Source organism: Heloderma suspectum, chromosome 3 (assembly GCF_057233095.1).
Source record: "Heloderma suspectum isolate Gila_16-S chromosome 3, 16-S_ref, whole genome shotgun sequence".
NCBI classification, from domain to species: Eukaryota; Metazoa; Chordata; class Lepidosauria; order Squamata; family Helodermatidae; genus Heloderma; species Heloderma suspectum.
Genome location: NC_139460.1, coordinates 56585001 through 56603533, shown reverse-complemented (window position 1 = coordinate 56603533; position 18533 = coordinate 56585001). Strand labels below are relative to the sequence as shown.

Sequence of the window (18533 nt, the reverse complement as noted above, 5' to 3'; positions counted from 1 at the left end):
TGTCCCCGAGCCACCATTTTGCATCTGGCTCTGGCTGGTAGACATCAGCATTCTAGTAAAAAACAAAATAGATCCCGCAAGCCTGAAGTCTGCCCACCCCTGGAGTAGAGGAAAGGCCTGTAAGTTCAGAGAAAAGGGGATGCAAGTTATGGGGAAGAAGTGTTTGTTAGGTGTGCTGATTAAGGATGTCTTGGGCTGGCTGACACATGCATGATTGTACCTTGATGACTGTGATCATCCAGTGATCACTTGTATGAATGGGCATCACATATTTCAACGCTGCAGCTAGAACTCCCCTTCTGACACCATGCTTTTTCAGTGGACTCGGCTCACACATTCCACATCCAGTCATCAAGTATAGAGAAATGAGGTAATGTGTCTGCATGTATCAATTAGCCCTTATTTTTGAATTAGTGCAATCAATCCTTCCCCCCCCCCGCTAAATATTTAGCAAACACTGCCTACGTGCTTTGTATTTTTTTTTTTTATTCTTGTTTTTACAGTCACATGTGCCAGAAACTTGGGACATGATCCGGACAAAGTTGAGCATTTTGAAGTTCCATGGATTTCAGAGATATCTTAAATTGTGCTTAACGCTCCACTGATACCAGTGGGACAGGACATAAAAAGCTGAATGTTGGTTTTCCTTGTTCTTGATTTGAAGATACCTGTGACTCTTGTTGTTCTGTGCAGGCTGCGTGATTCTCCATCAGTGGTCTCATTCCACGCTCTGACATTGCAGCCATGCAGCTACCTAGCTTCTGTGACAATAGGCAATACACCTTGTCAGAATTGTTGTCAATAATGGGGCTGCAACAGTGTTTAGATTAGCTATCTTGAAGAAGGCATTCCTTCCATTTGATTTACGTATGTGCCAAATACTTACATTGTCATTGTCGAACTATAATTAATTACTGTAATTATTCAAATTCTATTGCAGGTGCTACCTTTTGAAATACAAGACCAGCAGCAGCTACATCAGGAAGAGCTTGAGATCATCAAAACTGAAAGAGATAAGCAGACAGAAACCATCTGTGTAAGAGCCCATTTGTTATGTTCTTGTACAAAACAGCCTGTCAGTAGCAAGATCCTAAGGCTCAAGCAACACATGATGGAAGAGGTTCCATGCATTTAAGCCCAGATCCGATACAGTCATGTAGAAAGGGGGTGGATGAGGTCAGATTATAAACGCAAAAGGGGGTTGTGGACATGGCAGGGAGGGTGCTGAACCCATCTTCTACAATGGCTTACATCTCACAGTCTGGCTCTGACACTGCCATTTGAGCTTGGCCAGGGGGAAAGTGCAGTGGGGGGGGGGCTGTATGGTGGGAAGAGGGTTCCACACTCCTCCCCCATGTTCCCCTGTTGCTCGTAAAATAAGACTTACACACACACACAATATGATTGGGGCAGTTCCAGGTTTAAACAAATATATCTGTACTGTCATTAAAGGGACACAGGAGTGTCCCTTTAGTTAAGGTGAGTTGTACACACACACAGAGAAGGTTCCCCTTCAAAATTCCCCTTCAAAAGCCTCAAATTTCTACTGCTTACAAAAATGACAACTGTTGAGCTAATAACCTCAAACTAGCGATGTGAGAACCCACCCCAGCTCGGGTTCTCCGGGCACCCGTGGAAGCGTGTCCCTCGCTTGCCCCCCCGGACCCTCGCTTGGGCTGCCCACAAGCTTGGCGAGTTGCCCGCCGCTAATACTTCTGATACCTCTAATATTGCGTAGATTAAGCTTTCCTGGCCCTAAACCATTTTTAAAAACTTTCTGCGCAGACAGCAAAGGTGGGGAAATGGAGGGCGCTCACTGGACCAATTGTGGTGAGTCCGGGAGGGGGTGAGCAAAGACAAAGTCTCGGCGGGTGCAGTCTGGGGGTTGCGGGGGGGGGGGGGGCAATGGACTCACGGATCCAGTCAGGCGCCCTCAATATCCCTACCTGAAACTTGGCATCCTTAATCTATCTGATGGATTCTACAATTGTACAAAATTTCAAAATGATATGGTACAAATTGCCATAGATACAGCAAGTTAGAAAGTGCTGCAAAATTAACAGATTTGTACTTTTTACCCCAAGTTGCAGTTTGCATATCATAGATTTCTTTCAAATTCTGGAGGAAACTACTGATGGACTTTATGCAGACTTGTCGAGGAGATGTGCCTTCCATTGGTGTATAATTCTGAACAGCGCTTTAAAAGTTCTCAAGATTTTTCTTCCCCATGAAAGCCTATGGAAGCAATTACTGGCAAAGTGATGGTGGGCATGCTCATTTTCACGCTAAAGTGAGAATGCTGTCAGTACTCCAGTGTTCTGAGAGGAAGTCCAGTGTTCCTGTCAGGATTCTGACAGACTGGTGGAGGGTAGCAGGAGTGAGGTAATTTTGTCAACTGATGTAATTTTGAAGGCAGAAGAAATCACACTCGCTGATTGACAGATCACTGATGAAGAGGGGATAGAGAGGAAAAGAAAAAAGCTATGCTAGAATCCTGTGCAGGCTTACTTAGAAGCTAGCTATTCTGAACATACAAAGACTTATCTATTCATTTGTACACATCTACTCATTTGTTTATATTTGTTTTTTAATTTGTATGTGTGTGTGTTTTCTTTTCAGAACACTGTAATAACAAATTTGCTTTTTAAAAACCAGGGAAATCCAGTGCTAAAAACAACCTGCCAGTTTAAGACCAGAGTTAAGGCTCTCCCATGTTGGCACAAGCTCCACAAAGTCAGGATATTGGAAGTTAAGGCTGATGCCTTTCCAGACGGTCCCCCATGTTCAATGATTATGTTATGCAGTGTCACAAATTGTGCTTGCTAACAAGCAACGAAAAGGCATGGGTCAACTCACAGGAGAATTCCTCTAGCAATACAGTAAGGTTCAGATATTTCATAAAGCAATACAGGATCAGGACAATGTGGGGCATCTCTGCTGGTCTCTGGCACTCCACCCCCCCCCCCAATCTGGATTTGGGCCTCAAAGACTAAGGAAAAGTGTGGGTGCATGGAGGGTAAGTTGTAAACAAGCACAGCTTGTGACGTTGCACAACATCGTTACTGATTACGGGCGCATCTATTAAGGCATGAGCCTTAGCTTCTAGTTTCCTGGCTTTGTAGAGCTTGAGCCACGATGGGATAGACTTAACACTGGCCTTAAGCTGGCAGGTTTTTATCACTGAATATAGTTTGGACCAAATATGTATTGAAACACACACACACACACACCCTCTTGGTTATACCTGCTTCTAAAAAGTATGTCTTGTACAGTTGGGAGGAATAAAAAAAAATCAGAGAAAATGCACAATACCCTGGCACCAAAAGCAATTTTCATTGCAGAAAATGTAGCATCAATGGGGATTAAATTACTTTAAGTCCCTAATACTCAGCTGGCTGCTTTCAGCACTCTAAATCTCTGCTTTGAAATATTCCTTGCCTTAATTACTTGTGGCTCATCTGCTCGGCTGTTTCGTTGTCTGAAAATATACTCTGCTTCTAATGAAGAAAAAGCAGTCCATAAATTATATTATGCAGGTGTAATTAGCAGATATTTAAGAGTTCACTGTTCTGAGTTAATTATTTTCCTGCCACTTACTGTAAATAGCAGGTGGTCTGTCTAAAGCAAAACAAAATGGCAGAGAGTGAGATTACACTTAACACATGTCAGATCTTGCGTTTTACAATTACGCTGGGAAACTGAGGTGATAACAGGTAGCATAATGAGAAAAATCAGAAAGTAGATGAAATGGCTTCCCGAAAATAATGCAAAACAAACATCTTAGAATCACTTAAGATTAATTTAGGCCACTAAGGGCCATATAAGGGGAAATAAGAAGAGATTCAAATCAGTTTTGCTGGGGTCCCCAAAGAGACAATCTGAAATGTGATAGAAAATCTTTTCTGCTTTTCTGAACATAATGTTTTCCAGGAAGTCTTCCATGATATTTGAGTGAAGAACTCCCCCTACAAGGATAATTATTAATTGATCATTATTAAATTAGGAGGAGGTGTCAAAAGGCACCCCTTGTGGGCAAACCCTCTTCAGCATATTTATTAATGACTTTGAAGGTCAAGGAATACAAAAGAACCTTGCAAAAAATATGCACATAACACAGTGACACAGCAAGCATTTCTTTCCCAGCCTTGTAGAGGGAAACACAATTCCTGGGCAAGCTGCAATTCCCCTAGCAACTGACGATGTATCCCAAGAGAAGATCCTGAAAGTCAGTTGGTGGGGGGAGAGGTACAAACAGAGAGGGAAATTAGCTAGGGAGAATGTATTTGATACCACAACAAGGATTTCTTTAAAGTGTGTGAATTGCAGGAATGCAGTGATGTGCAAAATATTTTGTTCCCTATGAGAGAGAAATAAAATGAGCAGTTTAGGCAGAGACAGAGGCCATTGTCATGCTAAACCAGGGGTGTTGAACCTAGGGGTGTTGCAGGAGTCCGAGAGAGAGGTGGAGTCTGGCAGAATCCCCCCTACTCAGCCTCCTGGACTCAAGTCTGCGGACTGCTGTCATTTACCCACCATTCATATAATATTGCGTAAATGGACATTTTACAGCTACCATTTATGTAAAACATCTTTTACGTAAAACAACAAGCCATCATTTTTATGCAAAATGCTGGCTCACTGAGGAGTCGGATGGCCGCTCGCCAGGCACCCATGGATCACCCACCGGCTCAAACGGAGCCAAGCAGGGACGGGTAAGTGGTGGGAGTCTGGCAAGCAGCGCACAGGGCAGGCACGGGGTGGTTCACCCATCCCTAGTTGAGCCTCAGGCCTGTGGGCCAAACCCAGCCCACCTGGGGTCCCAATCTACTCTCCAGGGTTCCCCAGATGGCCACACACCCTCCCCTGGGTCCACCCCTTTTCCCCAACTGCTGATACTTTGGTGGTGTCCTGGCTTTTGTGTAGTTTTTTTCCCCCATTTCAAAAGGTTGAAATGCCCCTCCTAAGGCTAGGGATGGCAGAGAATTCCGCCACGGACTCAAATGAGGCCAGATTCCAAAGAATCCAACCTCCAGATTCCGCAGCAGAACGGCACCACTTACCTCCAGCTCTGGAGGATTTTGTGCGGAGCGGCTCTCCGGCTCCCTATACAAGGCGATACACTAATGGTGGCTGCCATTAGCCTATCACTGGGAAAAATACAGATGCCAGTGGCATCCGATATGCTATCTACGTCTGTATTTTTTCCCATGATACACTAGCCTATTGCGAGGAAACATACAGACATACATAGCCTATTGGACACCACTTGTGGCCGTAAAGCCCTGTGTCAGGATTGATTCTGAGCGCAGGGAGATAGCTAGCAGCTCAGAGTCAGAAGAGGAGCAGCCAGAACTGGGGGAGGTTTTTTCACAGGCCAGTTCAGATACAGATAGGCGTGTTTCTCAGGTTACCAGCTCCCAGATGGCCGGGCATGAAACCTCATCCTTACCCCCTCTGTGAGAAGCAATGAGCAGGAGGAGGAGGAGGAGCTTGAGGTCTGTGACCTAAGGGATGCCAGGCAGAGTTAGGGATGAACGAAAGTCACTTACCTGATCCCGAAGCTTGCTTCGCGGTGGGGGGGAGGCGCTCCGTTTCTCCCCCCGAAATTCTGGCTGGGGGGGAGGCGCCCCATCCCTCCCCGTTGAAATTCTGGCCGGGGGGGAGGCGCCCCATCCCTCCCCGCCAAAATTCTGGCTGGGGGGGAGCGCCCCGTCCCTCCAGCCGCGAATCTCGTCTCCTGCTAGGACGCAAACGGCGGCGGCCGTAGCCGCTGCCGTTTGCGTCCCTGCAGTCAGCCGTGATAGGCTACGTAAATCCTTACGTAGCCTATCACGGCTGACTTTGGGGGGGGAAGCGCGTATGCAAATGGCGGCGCCCACGGGCGCCGCCATTTGCGCTCCTTATTTGGGCACGTGTAGTCTACGTAAACATTTACGTAGACTACAGCGAAAATAAGGGCAACGCTGAGTTGCCCTTATTTTCGCCGTAGTCTACGTAAATGTTTACGTAGACTACATGTGCCCAAATAAGGAACGCAAATGGCGGCGCCCGTGGGCGCCGCCATTTGCGTACGCGCTTTTTTTTCCCCCCAAAGTCAGCCGTGATTTTTGAAAATCTAGCCGTGATAGGCTACGTAATCACGGTGGTTATCACAGTGGTATTTGAAAATCTAGCCGTGTTAGGCTACGTAAATCTTTACGTAGCCTATCACGTTTGTTGTTTGTTTGTTTTTTCACCTTGGAAATGACGGTGGCGGCAGCCGGTCGGAAGACCGGCCGCCGCTGCCGGGAGCCGCCAGCACCAGGGACATTCGACAAAGGTAAGTCCCATTCCGGGGGGGGGGCAGGGGGAATGGACCGTTTCTCCACCAATTTCAGGGGGCCGAATGCCAACCTGGAATCCTGGAGATTCGTGGAGAAATTCTCCGACATCCCTAGCAGGGATGGAGAGCTAAGAAGAAAACTTCAAGGGTGGAACTTAAAAGTTCAAACTGGTTAGCTATGCGTGAGAGGCTACACAGGGAAGCAGCAGATGAGGGGCAGAACCCCCCTCTCTAAGTTAGCCTAGCCAGACAGCTGCCCTTCCAAACTGTGGGCAACTTTTGTTTATTCCCATTTAAATCCCCTGGAGGCATTCCTTTGTAGCCAGAGAGTCTTCGAGAATTTGCATCCGTAATGAACCTGTGAATAATGAATTAAAGGCATGAGACTGAAGCCTCTCTTCTTGTGTGTTTGTGAGTCTTGAGGAAGGAGGGAGTCAAGAGAACCCTGACAGCTTGCTCACAGTTTGGAAGGGTGGCTGTCTGACTAGGCTAACTTAGAGAGGGAGGTTCTGGCCCTCGCCTGCTGCTCCCCTGCATAGCACCTCACGCATTGCTAACCAGTTTGAACATCTAAGCTCCGCCCCTGAGTTTTCATGCCCGGCCATCTGGGAGCTGGTAACCTGAGAAGCACGCCTATCCATATCTGAACTGGCCTGTGAAAAAACCTCCCCCAGTTCTGGCTGCTCCTCTTCTGAATCTGAGCTGCTAACTATCTCCCTGCACTCAGAATCAATCCTGACACCCTGACTTTGACCTAATTGCAGCCGTTTATGGCTGCATTTAGGTCAAAATCAGTGCTTTCACACCGCAAGTGGCATACAATACTCCATTTGCTCCTGTATTTTTCCCAGCAATACGCTAATGGTAGCTGCCATTAGCATATCGCCTTGTATAGGGAGCCGGAGAGCCGCTCCATGAACTGCTCCGGATGCAGAGCAGCTCCAGAGGATTCCGAGGGGCCCTTAGTGGCACGGATGGCCCCTCTATGAACCGGAAAGTGGGGGGTTTGTTCATCACTGCCTAAGGCTTAGTTGCTGGCAGTCAGAGCTTTAACTTAAAACATGCTGGTATTTTTTGTATATTGGCCCTCTCCCTTTTGCCTTTGTTCCTACCCTCTTTTGTCTTTGGCCTGTCCCACCGCTGGAATGTACCCACTGAAACTGAATTCAACCCTTCGGCTGAAAGAGGTTCAAACCCCCTGTGCTAAACCATTGTTTAGCACAATATACACATATGGGAATGAGCCACTGTGAGGCTCAGCTCATAGGCTCCACCTCATCCTGCATAATTGTCGGGGAGGAGTTCAGAAGCTTTTGCTTAACCTCAGTTTGTTGTGTTGTCCAGGCTGACAAACAGTGGTTAACTTTACTACAGCTACTGGCTTGTTTAAACTAACCATTGTTAAGATTAATCAGAATTTGCTCTGTTTGGACCCAGAACTATAGTTAATCAAAAGCAGATGTGAAAGCTTTCGAACTCCTCATCCCAACCATGTGGGAGAAGGAGAGGGAAGCTTGACTCACTTTGGCTTGTTTTTGCTTGTACATGTCATGCTAAACTGGTTTAGCACTGGAGTGGGCAATTTGTGGTTCTCCAAATGGGGGGGGGGGGTTGCCTACAACTACTGCAAGCCCTAGCCAGTATAGTTAATGGTGAGGGATCATGGGAGTTGTAGGCCAAAAATATCTGGAAGCCACAAGTTGCCCACCTCTGGTTTAGTGTGACATGCAAATGCAGTCAAAGAGTAATAGAAACAGAAAGACATCTGAGAGTTAATTGAATGCTGGGAACATCAGGGTATCCCTCTCTGAAAACTTGATGTAAGGTAGCAAGTCTGCTGCCCAGCAGGCATGTGCATGCTTGGCTCCACCTATGCTCAATTTGTATATTTGTAACTGAACCAAATATTACAAAAATGCCATAAATCTCCGCTCCGAAGGAAGCCCAACCCAAGTAGCATTGCCCCTGGAACATCTGCTCTAGGTATTGGGGAGCACATAACAATCCTTTTCTTCACTTAACACAGTCCCAAAAGAAGAATACATATTATAGCCCACCACCATGACGTATAGAACAGTAAAATGGGTGAGATGCTGGTTTAAAAGCGGACACCATTTGCTAAAAGGCAAACTTCCAAGGAAAAACTGAGAATCTGATGGAATTCTCAGTGCCAAGGAGCTATGCATTTCTAAGCATTTTAAGAAAAACCCTCTTTATAATAAAAATTTTATATTGCAGATTATAATATCCGACAGTGAAAATGAAGATTTGCCAAAGTATGAAAAGTGTAACGACTTTTCTTTCATGCACAAAGGTAAAATTAGTCTTTTGGAGGCCAGTGTGATATGGGTTTTCTTTCTTAATTAATTACATTACATTACATTACATTTATATCCCGCCTTCTTTCCTCCTTAAGGAACCCAAGGCGGCAGGTTCCTAAAAAGAATAAAGAAATCCATACGCTGATGCAGACACAAGACGAAACAAACTTAGCAGTAGAAAAATGAAAACATGAGCAAAATCTAGCTTCACAAGTTTTCCCATAGCTTGTTGTTGTTCAGTCGTTCAGTCGTGTCCGACTCTTCGTGACCCCATGGACCATAGCACGCCAGGCCTTCCTGTCCTGCGCTCTCTCCCGGAGCGTGCTCAAGTTCATATTCATTGCATCCGTGATGCTATCTAGCCATCTCATCCTCTGCCGTCCCCTTCTCCTTTTGCCTTCAGTCTTTCCCAGCATCAGGGTCTTTTCCAGGGAGTTTTCTCTTCGCATTAGGTGGCCAAAATATTGGAGCTTCAGCTTCATTATCTGTCCTTCCAATGAGCACTCAGGGTTGATTTCCTTTAGGATGGACTGATTTGACCTCCTGGCAGTCCAGGGAACTCGTAAGAGTCTTCTCCAGCACCACAGTTCGAAAGCATTAATTCTTCGGCGCTCAGCCTTCCTTATAGTCCAGCTCTCACAGCCATACATTACTACTGGGAAAACCATAGCTGTGATTAGACGGACCTTTGTCGGCAAGGTGATGTCTCTGCTTCTTACTATGCTGTCTAGGTTGGCCATAGCTTTCCTCCCAAGGAGCAAGCGTCTTTTAATTTCATGGCTACAGTCACCGTCTGCGGTGATCTTGGAGCCCAAGAAAGTAAAATCTGTCACTGCTTCCATTTCTTCCCCTTCTATATGCCAGGAAGTGATGGGGCCAGATGCCATGATCTTCGTTTTTTTAATGTTGAGTTTCAAACCAGCTTTTACACTCTCCTCTTTCACCCTCAACAAGAGGCTCTTGAGATCCTCTTCGCTTTCTGCCATTAGGGTGGTATCGTCTGCATATCGGAGGTTGTTGATAATTCTCCCAGCAATCTTAATTCCGACCTCTGATTCATCCAACCCGGCATTTCTCATGATGTACTCTGCATATAAGTTAAATAAGCAGGGTGACAATATGCAGCCTTGTCGTACTCCTTTCCCAATTTTGAACCAATCGGTTGTTCCATGTCTGGTTCTTACTGTTGCTTCTTGACCCTTGTACAGGTTTCTCAGGAGACTGGTAAGGTGGTCTGGTACTCCCATCTCTTTCAGAATTTGCCACAGTTTGTTGTGATCCACACAATCAAAGGCTTTAGCATAGTCAATGAAGCAGAAATAGACGTTTTTCTGGAATTCTCTTGCTTTCTCCATGATGCAGCGAATGTTGGCGATTTGATCTCTAGTTCCTCTGCCTCTTCGAAACCCAGCTTGTACTTCCGGTAGTTCTCGGTTCGCATACTGCTGAAGCCTAGCTTGTAGGATTTTGAGCATCACCTTGCTGGCATGTGAAATGAGCGCCATTGTGCGGTAGTTTGAACACTCTTTGGCGTTGCCCTTCTTTGGAATTGGAATGTAAACTGACCTTTTCCAGTCTTGTGGCCACTGTTGAGTGTTCCAGATTTGTTGGCATATTGAATGCAGCACTTTAACAGCATCATCTTTTAGGATTTTAAATAGCTCGGCTGGAATACTGTCATCTCCTCTAGCTTTGTTGTTACTAATGCTTCCTAAGGCCCACTTGACTTCACTCTCGAGGATGTCCGGCTCAAGTTCAGTGACCGCACTATCATGGCTATCAGGGACATTCACATCTTTCCTGTATAGTTCTTCTGTGTATTCTTGCCACCTCTTCTTAATCTCATCTGCTTCTGTTAGGTACCTGCCTTCTTTGTCCTTTATCATGCCCGTCTTTGCACAAAACGTTCCCTTGAGATCTCCAATTTTCTTGAAGAGATCTCTAGTCTTTCCCATTCTGTTGTTTTCCTCGATTTCTTTGCATTGTTCATTTAAGAAGGCCTTCTTGTCTCTCCTTGCTATTCTCTGGAACTCTGCATTCAGTTGGGTATATCTTCCCCTTTTTCCCTTGCTTTTCGCTTCCCTTCTTTCCTCAGCTACTTGTAAAGCCTCATCAGACAGCCACTTGGCTTTCTTGCATTTCTTTTTCTTTGGGATGGATTTCGTTGCTGCCTCCTGAACAATGTTACGGACCTCCGTCCATAGTTCCTCAGGCACTCTGTCTATCAGGTCTAATCCCTGAAATGTATTCCTCACCTCCACTGTATATTCATCAGGGATATGATTTAGGTCATACCTGAACGGTTTAGTGGTTTTCCCGACGTTCTTCAATTTAAGCCGAAATTTTGCAAGAAGCAGCTCATGATCTGAGCCACAGTCAGCTCCAGGTCTTGTTTTTACTGACTGTATGGAGCTTCTCCATCTTTGGCTGCAAAGGACATAATCAATCTGATTTCGATATTGACCATCTGGTGACGTCCATGTGTAGAGTCGCCTCTTGTGCTGTTGGAAAAGAGTGTTTGCTATGATCAGCATGTTCTCTTGGCAAAACTCTATTAGCTTTTGTCCTGCTTCATTTTGTACACCAAGGCCATGCCTGCCTGTTATCCCGGTGATTTCTTGACTTCCTACTTTAGCATTCCAATCCCCTATGATGAAGAGGACATCTTTTTTTGGTGTTAGTTCTAGAAGGTGTTGTAGGTCTTCATAGAACCGATCAACCTCAGCTTCATCGGCCTCAGTGGTTGGGGCATAGACTTGAATTACTGTGATGTTGAATGGTTTGTCTTGGATTCGTACTGAGATCATTCTATCATTTTTAAGATTGTACCCCAGTACTGCTTTTCCCACCCTTTTGTTGACTATGAGTGCTACTCCATTTCTTCTAAGGGATTCTTGCCCACAATAGTAGATATGATGGTCACCTGAATTAAATTCGCCCATGCCTGTCCATTTTAGTTCACTGATTCCCAAGATGTCAATGTTCAATCTTGCCATCTCATGTTTGACCACCTCCAGCTTACCTTGATTCATTGATCTGACATTCCAGGTTCCTAAACAATATTGTTCTTTACAGCATCGGATGTTCTTTTCACCACCAGACACATCCACAGCTGAGTGTCCTTTCGGCTTTGGCCCAGCCGCTTCACTCTTTCTGGCGCTACTTGGAAATACCCTCTGCTCTTCCCCAGTAGCATATTGGACACCTTCCGACCTGAGGGGCTCATCTTCCGGCGTCATATCTTTTAGCCTTGTGATACGTTCCATGGGGTTTTCTTGGCAAGAGTACTGGAGTGGGTTGCCATTTCCTTCTCCAGTGGACCACATTTTGTCAGAACTCTCTGCCATGACCTGTCCGTCTTGGGTGGCCCTGCACGGCATAGCTTATGGCTTCACTGAGTTACGCAAGCCCCTTCGCCACAACAAGGCAGTGATCCATGAAGGGGTTTTCCCATAGCTAGCCATGACCAAATTCTAATAAGCTATAATCTCATTAACACTGGCTCAGGTGACATAGCAATCTGTCCCACTTTTCCTTTGGGAACCTCAAAGTAGCTTGCATGGAGCTCCTACTCTCACATCCATACCTGCTCATCTGGTTAAATCTGTGGCCAATAACGTTGCATGTTTGTTGTTGTTTAATGTTTAAACCACATGAAGGAAAACAGGAGCAACGTAATGAAGAAGGAGGCAGTCTCCTCTGCTTAACAGGTTGTGCAAAAGTAGAGAAAAAGGATTCGCTGCCAACAGATTCGGAAAGGTGAGTGTACTGGAACCCCCAACCTGCAACACCTTGGGTTCTCCTGCATTTACAAGGTGTATTGCAGAGGTGGGCAACTTATGGCTTTCCAGATGTTTTGACCTAAAACTCCCATCATCCCTCACCATTGGCTATCCCTGCTAGGGATGATAGGAATTGTAGGCCAAAACATCTGGAGGGCCACAAGTTCCCCACCCCTGCTCTATAACATGACAATACATTTTAATGTCAAGGTAATCACAGTGAACAAAACAAAGATACTGGTTTGTTTTAATGAATGGTAATTATAGTCCTGCTTAGTATTAAGTAAACTGCCATGTAGCTAGACCAGCTGCATGGTAGAAAAGCTGGTAGACATTCATTCCACTGGATGAGAGGTGACAATACTTAGAATGACCCACATTAATGAGGAAGGTTGCTGCAGACTATACAAAGCAAACAGTGACACAGAAGAATAAGTCGTATTAAGAATTGGTTAAGAATTAGGCATGCAGGTAGACATAAAGTTGCAGCCTCCATTTCAGCCTTGTTTGTAGGAAGCTAATAAAGACCTGATAGCTTTCTTGTACAGGTATAGGTCAAGCTATTTGTCCCTCTAGCCCACTCTTGTCTACACTGAATGACAGCAGCTCCCCAGGGTCTCTGGCAGAGGTATTTACCATCTCCTGCTACCTAATCCTTTTAACTGGGATAGCATGTCAGTCATTGAAGTTTTGCATGAAAAGCATATGCTGTACCACTCAGCTATGGTCCCTCCCCTGTTGCTCTCTGGGTATCGTACTTGTGGTTCTCTTTGTGGTTTCTCTTTGTGGTTTCTCTCTTTGAAGTGGCTCCATGGGGGCTTCAAAAGAAGACAATAAAGAGCAAGTTCTTGTTGTGGCGCAGGAGTTGAATGCTACAGTTTCACACTGTACAGTTTCACACAAATGGAAGAATTCCCAGAGCATTCCTGAAACCAAAATGATAGAAACATTAACATCTCACATCAAGTAAGTATTCCTGAAGATGAGTCATGCAGCAAAATGTGGCCTGTGTGTGTCCTTGTATCCCAACAAGGACCTTTTCAAGGCCCAGTGTCATGCTAGATATGACTCAAGACCCCAGCTGAGCGATAGGCTTCTCAGACTCTGAAATATTTAATGACTTATACACTGTGTGGAATCAACATTGAAATGGTCCTCTGTGAGGTTCTCCTTGGGCCAGTTTCAGGCCTGGGGAAGTATTGTAGGCAAGAGCCACAGTTTTAATGGATTTTTTTTTAAAGGGTTTTGACTACCTCCATTACTGCTTTTGGCTTTATTTTGTTGGGAATTGCTAGTGCCATCATCAAGAGAGGGAGAGATTTTCAGATTCAATTAACCAAAAAACCTTTCAGTTTAACATGTTGCATTAAAGGTTTTCCACGTTCACCGAAGCCCCAAAATGCTGAGAAATTACAGCAAATTACGCCTTTAACCGATGCCTTATTTAGGCAATGCACATATGTTATGGTATCCTATGCAGTGGCTAGTTCCAGCTTCACAGTTACCTTGGAGCGGGATGGATATCAGTGGCAGAGCGATGGATATCAGTGGCAGAGCGGTGGCCCCAGATTTTTCTGTTCACTGGAATAGACATATAGGGTCTGTGCAACTTGCATAGGATAAAATGGGCCAAAACATCAAATTTAAATAAAAACTACAACCCTATTACAGAACTACTAGGGCACAGGATGTATGAGACCTTCCCCCTGACCTGACACAACAAAGTTTCCTGATATATGTTGTACAAATGGAGAAGTTGGCCCATAAAGTTTAAACCCTGTGAAGTCTAAGAGAAAGAAAACAGACAGCATCTGTCAAACTGCTGAAGGTCAATTGTCAAAATTTGAAGTCCTATAAATAATCAATTTCTTACTCTTTCTAGCTCAGAATTGGCAATGACCATCCTGAAACCAACTTTTCCTACACTACCAAGTTTTAGGTCAATCCCTTGGCTGCTTTCTAAATATAACCTGTCGAGGTTACTGCCCCCCTAATTTCGGGGAACACAATTCGTCCGACTCACCTTTAACATAGAGCCACAACTGTGCCTTATAATACTGAATTGATATTAGGGGCACCCTGCCTGGCAAAACACTGATCCAATTTTTTGAAAGTATGCACTTCTACTTAAGGCCAAACTACACATTATATTAAGCACAAGATTTTGAAACATGGTTAGTACCTGCCACTTCACTTCCTTAGGACCTTAACAAAAGAGCAGTGGGTGGGGAGCCAATCCAGATCAGTGCCACAGTGTGGGGCAAGGTGGTTTAACCCACTGGAGGCTGGTGGCTCCGCTGTCAGTGGGGCTGTGAATCCACTCTGGGTTTCAGTCAGAACAGTCAGGACTCTAAAGTTGCTATCCAAAGTGATGATCCCATTTGGGGGATATGGTTCAGTACCTTGCACAGCTCTTTTAGAGTTCACACTGGCTCTGACTGAAACCCGGCGCAGATTCATAGACCCACTGACATTGGTGCCACCAGCCTTCACTGATATAACCCCTTTCTCCACATCGGTATTTGCCCCTTAAGGTGCTATTTGCTGAAAATAGCACCTCTGGGGACAAATGGCAGCTTCGGAAGGGGCCATTTTTTGCAAGAAGACAGTTTGGTGGAAAGGGATTTTTAAAACCCTCCCCCACACCGCAATCCTGATCTACTGGTGCTTCAACATAGTGGCTCGTAGGAGTGGGCCCTATGGCTGCAATCCTATGAAATGAACCTATCTGGGAGCGAGTGCTATTGAACACAGTGGGACTTACTCGTGAGTGATTTCTTCGCATAGGTCCAAACCTAAAAGCACATACTCGGCTGTACGTTACGCCGATTTCAACAAAAGAGTCTTGCAGTCCTTTCAAGGCCAACTCACATAGGATGCAATCCTGTGCATGTTTAGACAGGAAAAAGTCCTACATCTGCCAGCATGGCTGGCTGGGGCATGCTGGGGGTTGTAGGACTTTTTTCTGTCTAAACATAGATAGGATTCCACCCTGATTAGGGTATAAGCTTTCAAGGACAAGTTCATGAAAGCTTATGTTACGTTAATTTATTAAGCTGGTATCAGAGTTCCCATGAGTGGAATCCCACACATGGGATGCTCCCAGCAGTGAAGTGGGGAGGGATTTCCTCTGGCTTCCCCTTCCCCCTGTGCCCTACTTGTGCTCTCTAAAACTCTGCTCTGGAGGGTGGGCAGAGCCTCTGGAACCCTGTGGAATTGTGGCTAGGGATGTACGAAAGTCATTTACCTTTTAACAAAATTGATTTGCGGTGGGGGGGAGGTGCTCCGTCCCTCCCCCCGAAATTCTGGCCAGGGGGGGAGGCACTCCGTACCTCCCCCTGAAATTCTGGCCGGGGGGGAGGTGCTCCATCCCTCCCCCCCAAAATTCTGGCCGGGGGGGAGGCGCTCCGTCCTTCCCCCCCCGAATTCTGGCCGGCCGGGTCCGCAAATGGCGGCGGCCGTAGCTGCCGCCATTTGCGTCCCTGCAGTCAGCCGTGATAGGCTACGTAAATGTTTACGTAGCCTATCATGGCTGAGTAAAAAAAGCATGTACGCAAATGGCGGCGCCCATGGGCGCCGCCATTTGCATATGTGCGTGTGTGTTTTTTTCTTTTAAATCAGCCGTGATAGACTACATAAACATTTACGTAGCCTATCACGGTATTTTTTTAAAATCTAGCCATGATAGGCTACGTAAATCTTTATGTAGCCTATCACTTTTTTTGTTTTTGTTTTTTTTTTACTGGAAATGGCAGCGGTAGCAGCCGGTCGGAAGACCGGCCGCTGCTGCCAAACCGCCGCCGAACCGCCGCCAGAGCCGCCGCCGCCAGGAAGATTCGCCCAAGGTAAGTCCCGTCCCGGCGGGGCGGGGGGGCAGACCGTTTCGCCACTGATTTCGGGGGGCCGAATGCGCTGGCATTCGGCCTCCCCGAGATTCGTGGCAAAATTCTCTAACATCCCTAATTGTAGCATGTAGAAGAATCTGTTTTGATACCTCACTTTTGTCACCTTTTCCCAGAGAGGTCCTGCTATATTTTTTACCTGAATGTAATCTTTCAAGAGAACATCTTAAATCCATGGATCCTGAAGATATTTTATCTATGTTCAAGGTAAGTGGGCATCTAAGTTTAATTAAAATTAATGCATGATTACATGCCTAGATATTTACAGTTAGTACCAAACAACAGCGCTTAGTCAATATCGAAGAAGAATTTCAAGTATAGGACACCAACTAGCACTATTATTTATTTATTTGATAGATTTCTATACTGCTTACCATATTTTAAAAAATTCTCTAAGTGGTTTACAAGAGCTTTTAAATACATTCAAATACTTTGTAATATATATTAATATACAGTTCAAATATATAATTGCTAAAATATTTATATAAAACATTGATAAAAACATTAAACCCTGTAGAACTATAATTAACAAATAATTAACTATGTTAGCACTGAAAGGTGAGGGTCGCTGTCCTCACTTTCCAGCTTCAGTTGGCTCACTCTATATTTGCATTGACTTCACCATTTGAAATTTCTGCTTCTCAATACAAACTTGGCAAACTTTAGCAAATAATTGAGAAACAAAAGTTGTTTTGCTGTTACCAGGTTTGTTATCAGGCATTTGTATTCTCTATGCTATTTTTAAGAAAGCTCTGCTAGGACAACCAAATTACTATACTATTTATTATATTTTTATCCTTCCTTTCCTCGAAGCTCACAGATTACCATACTTAGTCCCCCTTACCTCTTACAGCCTTGCAACACCCCTGTGAGGTAGGTTTGGCTGAGAGGTAGTGACAGGCCCAAGGTCACCCAATGAATTTCATGACTGAGTGGGGATTTGTACCTGGGTTCCCCTAGCACTACACTGATTGTCCACTGGACCATACAGGCTCTCCATCTTATACCAAGAAAAGTTACCCTCTGAGACTTGTGCAATTGGAGAGAGAGAGAGAGAGAGGTTTTAGTTTTTATAATTTATTCTGGTTCTGATAGTTATGGGATGGATTAAGGATCTATGCAGTTAGGTATGCTAATTTGTTTTATTGTAATTTAAACTCTTTGTAAGCCTCTCTGAGAACCTGGTGAAGGATGGGGTATAAATCAAACAAACAATCAGTGCAAACTCACCTCCGTGGCCTGTAGAAATCCATGTTGCCTGCCCCACACACACATTTGTAAATGTGTCTTTAAAAAGTCTTAAGAGTTAGAATTGTCCTTTTATAATTAAAGATGAAATTGTTAGGATACATGTATTCTGATCCTCGTACAATCCTGGTACCAAATCCTGCATTTCCACTTCATCTCAAAATACTCACTCTCAAAATACTGTTCATTTCTCAGCTCACTGTCTGCTTGGGTTGGGGTGGGGGAATCTTTTCTAGCAATGCAAATTGCAGACATGGGGCCCTGATCTGAGTTAGAACCACAGTAGAGGACATATCGTTAAAGCCTCCCCCTTACCCCCATGTGGATTGGGCCCACTGCAGTGGTGATTTCTGAAAAACCCATGAAAACCCTGCACTCAAGGGCAGAACTATGTGATCATAGTTGTGTGCAGTTTGGCATGACTGTACAAGATTTTCAGACCTCACGCCATTTTCTAAAACAATGCATTTTGTTTTATTTATGAACATAGCTGAAAGGGCATTCTGAGCAGAAGGAGGCTGTCACTCTACACATCAATCAGGTAAAAGCTATTTAATGTGGCTAATTAATATTCTCTGAGCTAAATGCCCATCAGGTCAGTAACAGGCAGGATCAGGAAAAGAAATAAAAGTGTCAGGCTGAGCCCTGGGGCAAACCCATTTAGCACAGGTACAGAACCTCAGGCTCAGGGCCACACCCCTTTCCCTTCAGAAGGCCACACCTCTTTCCCTCACCCCACCCCCTTTTCCCTGATCACCAATCATTTGTAATTTCCCAGCTTTGGTGAAATATTTTCCCCATTCTAAAAGGTTGAAATGCCTCTCCTGAGGCTTATTACTGGGAATAAGAACTTTAAGATACAGTATCTTGGTATTTCTGTTATTTTTGGCCCCATCCCCTTTGCCTTCATTCCGGCCCACCACCGGACTGCGGCCCCCCAGAGCTTCTCCGAAATGAA

General features: G+C 45.1%; 1 protein-coding gene across 1 annotated transcript in view; it reads left to right on the top strand.

Annotated features, from left to right (window-relative positions):
• Positions 1 to 18533, top strand: part of MORC1 (MORC family CW-type zinc finger 1) — a 101219-nt gene that overhangs the window by 77172 nt on the left and 5514 nt on the right. The window contains exons 20-25 of the mRNA XM_084843353.1: positions 941 to 1036; positions 8561 to 8636; positions 12303 to 12402; positions 13230 to 13391; positions 16444 to 16534; positions 18066 to 18116. Of these exons, the coding sequence (XP_084699479.1) occupies positions 941 to 1036; positions 8561 to 8636; positions 12303 to 12402; positions 13230 to 13391; positions 16444 to 16534; positions 18066 to 18116 (576 nt within the window). The remainder of the gene's footprint in view (positions 1 to 940; positions 1037 to 8560; positions 8637 to 12302; positions 12403 to 13229; positions 13392 to 16443; positions 16535 to 18065; positions 18117 to 18533) is intronic.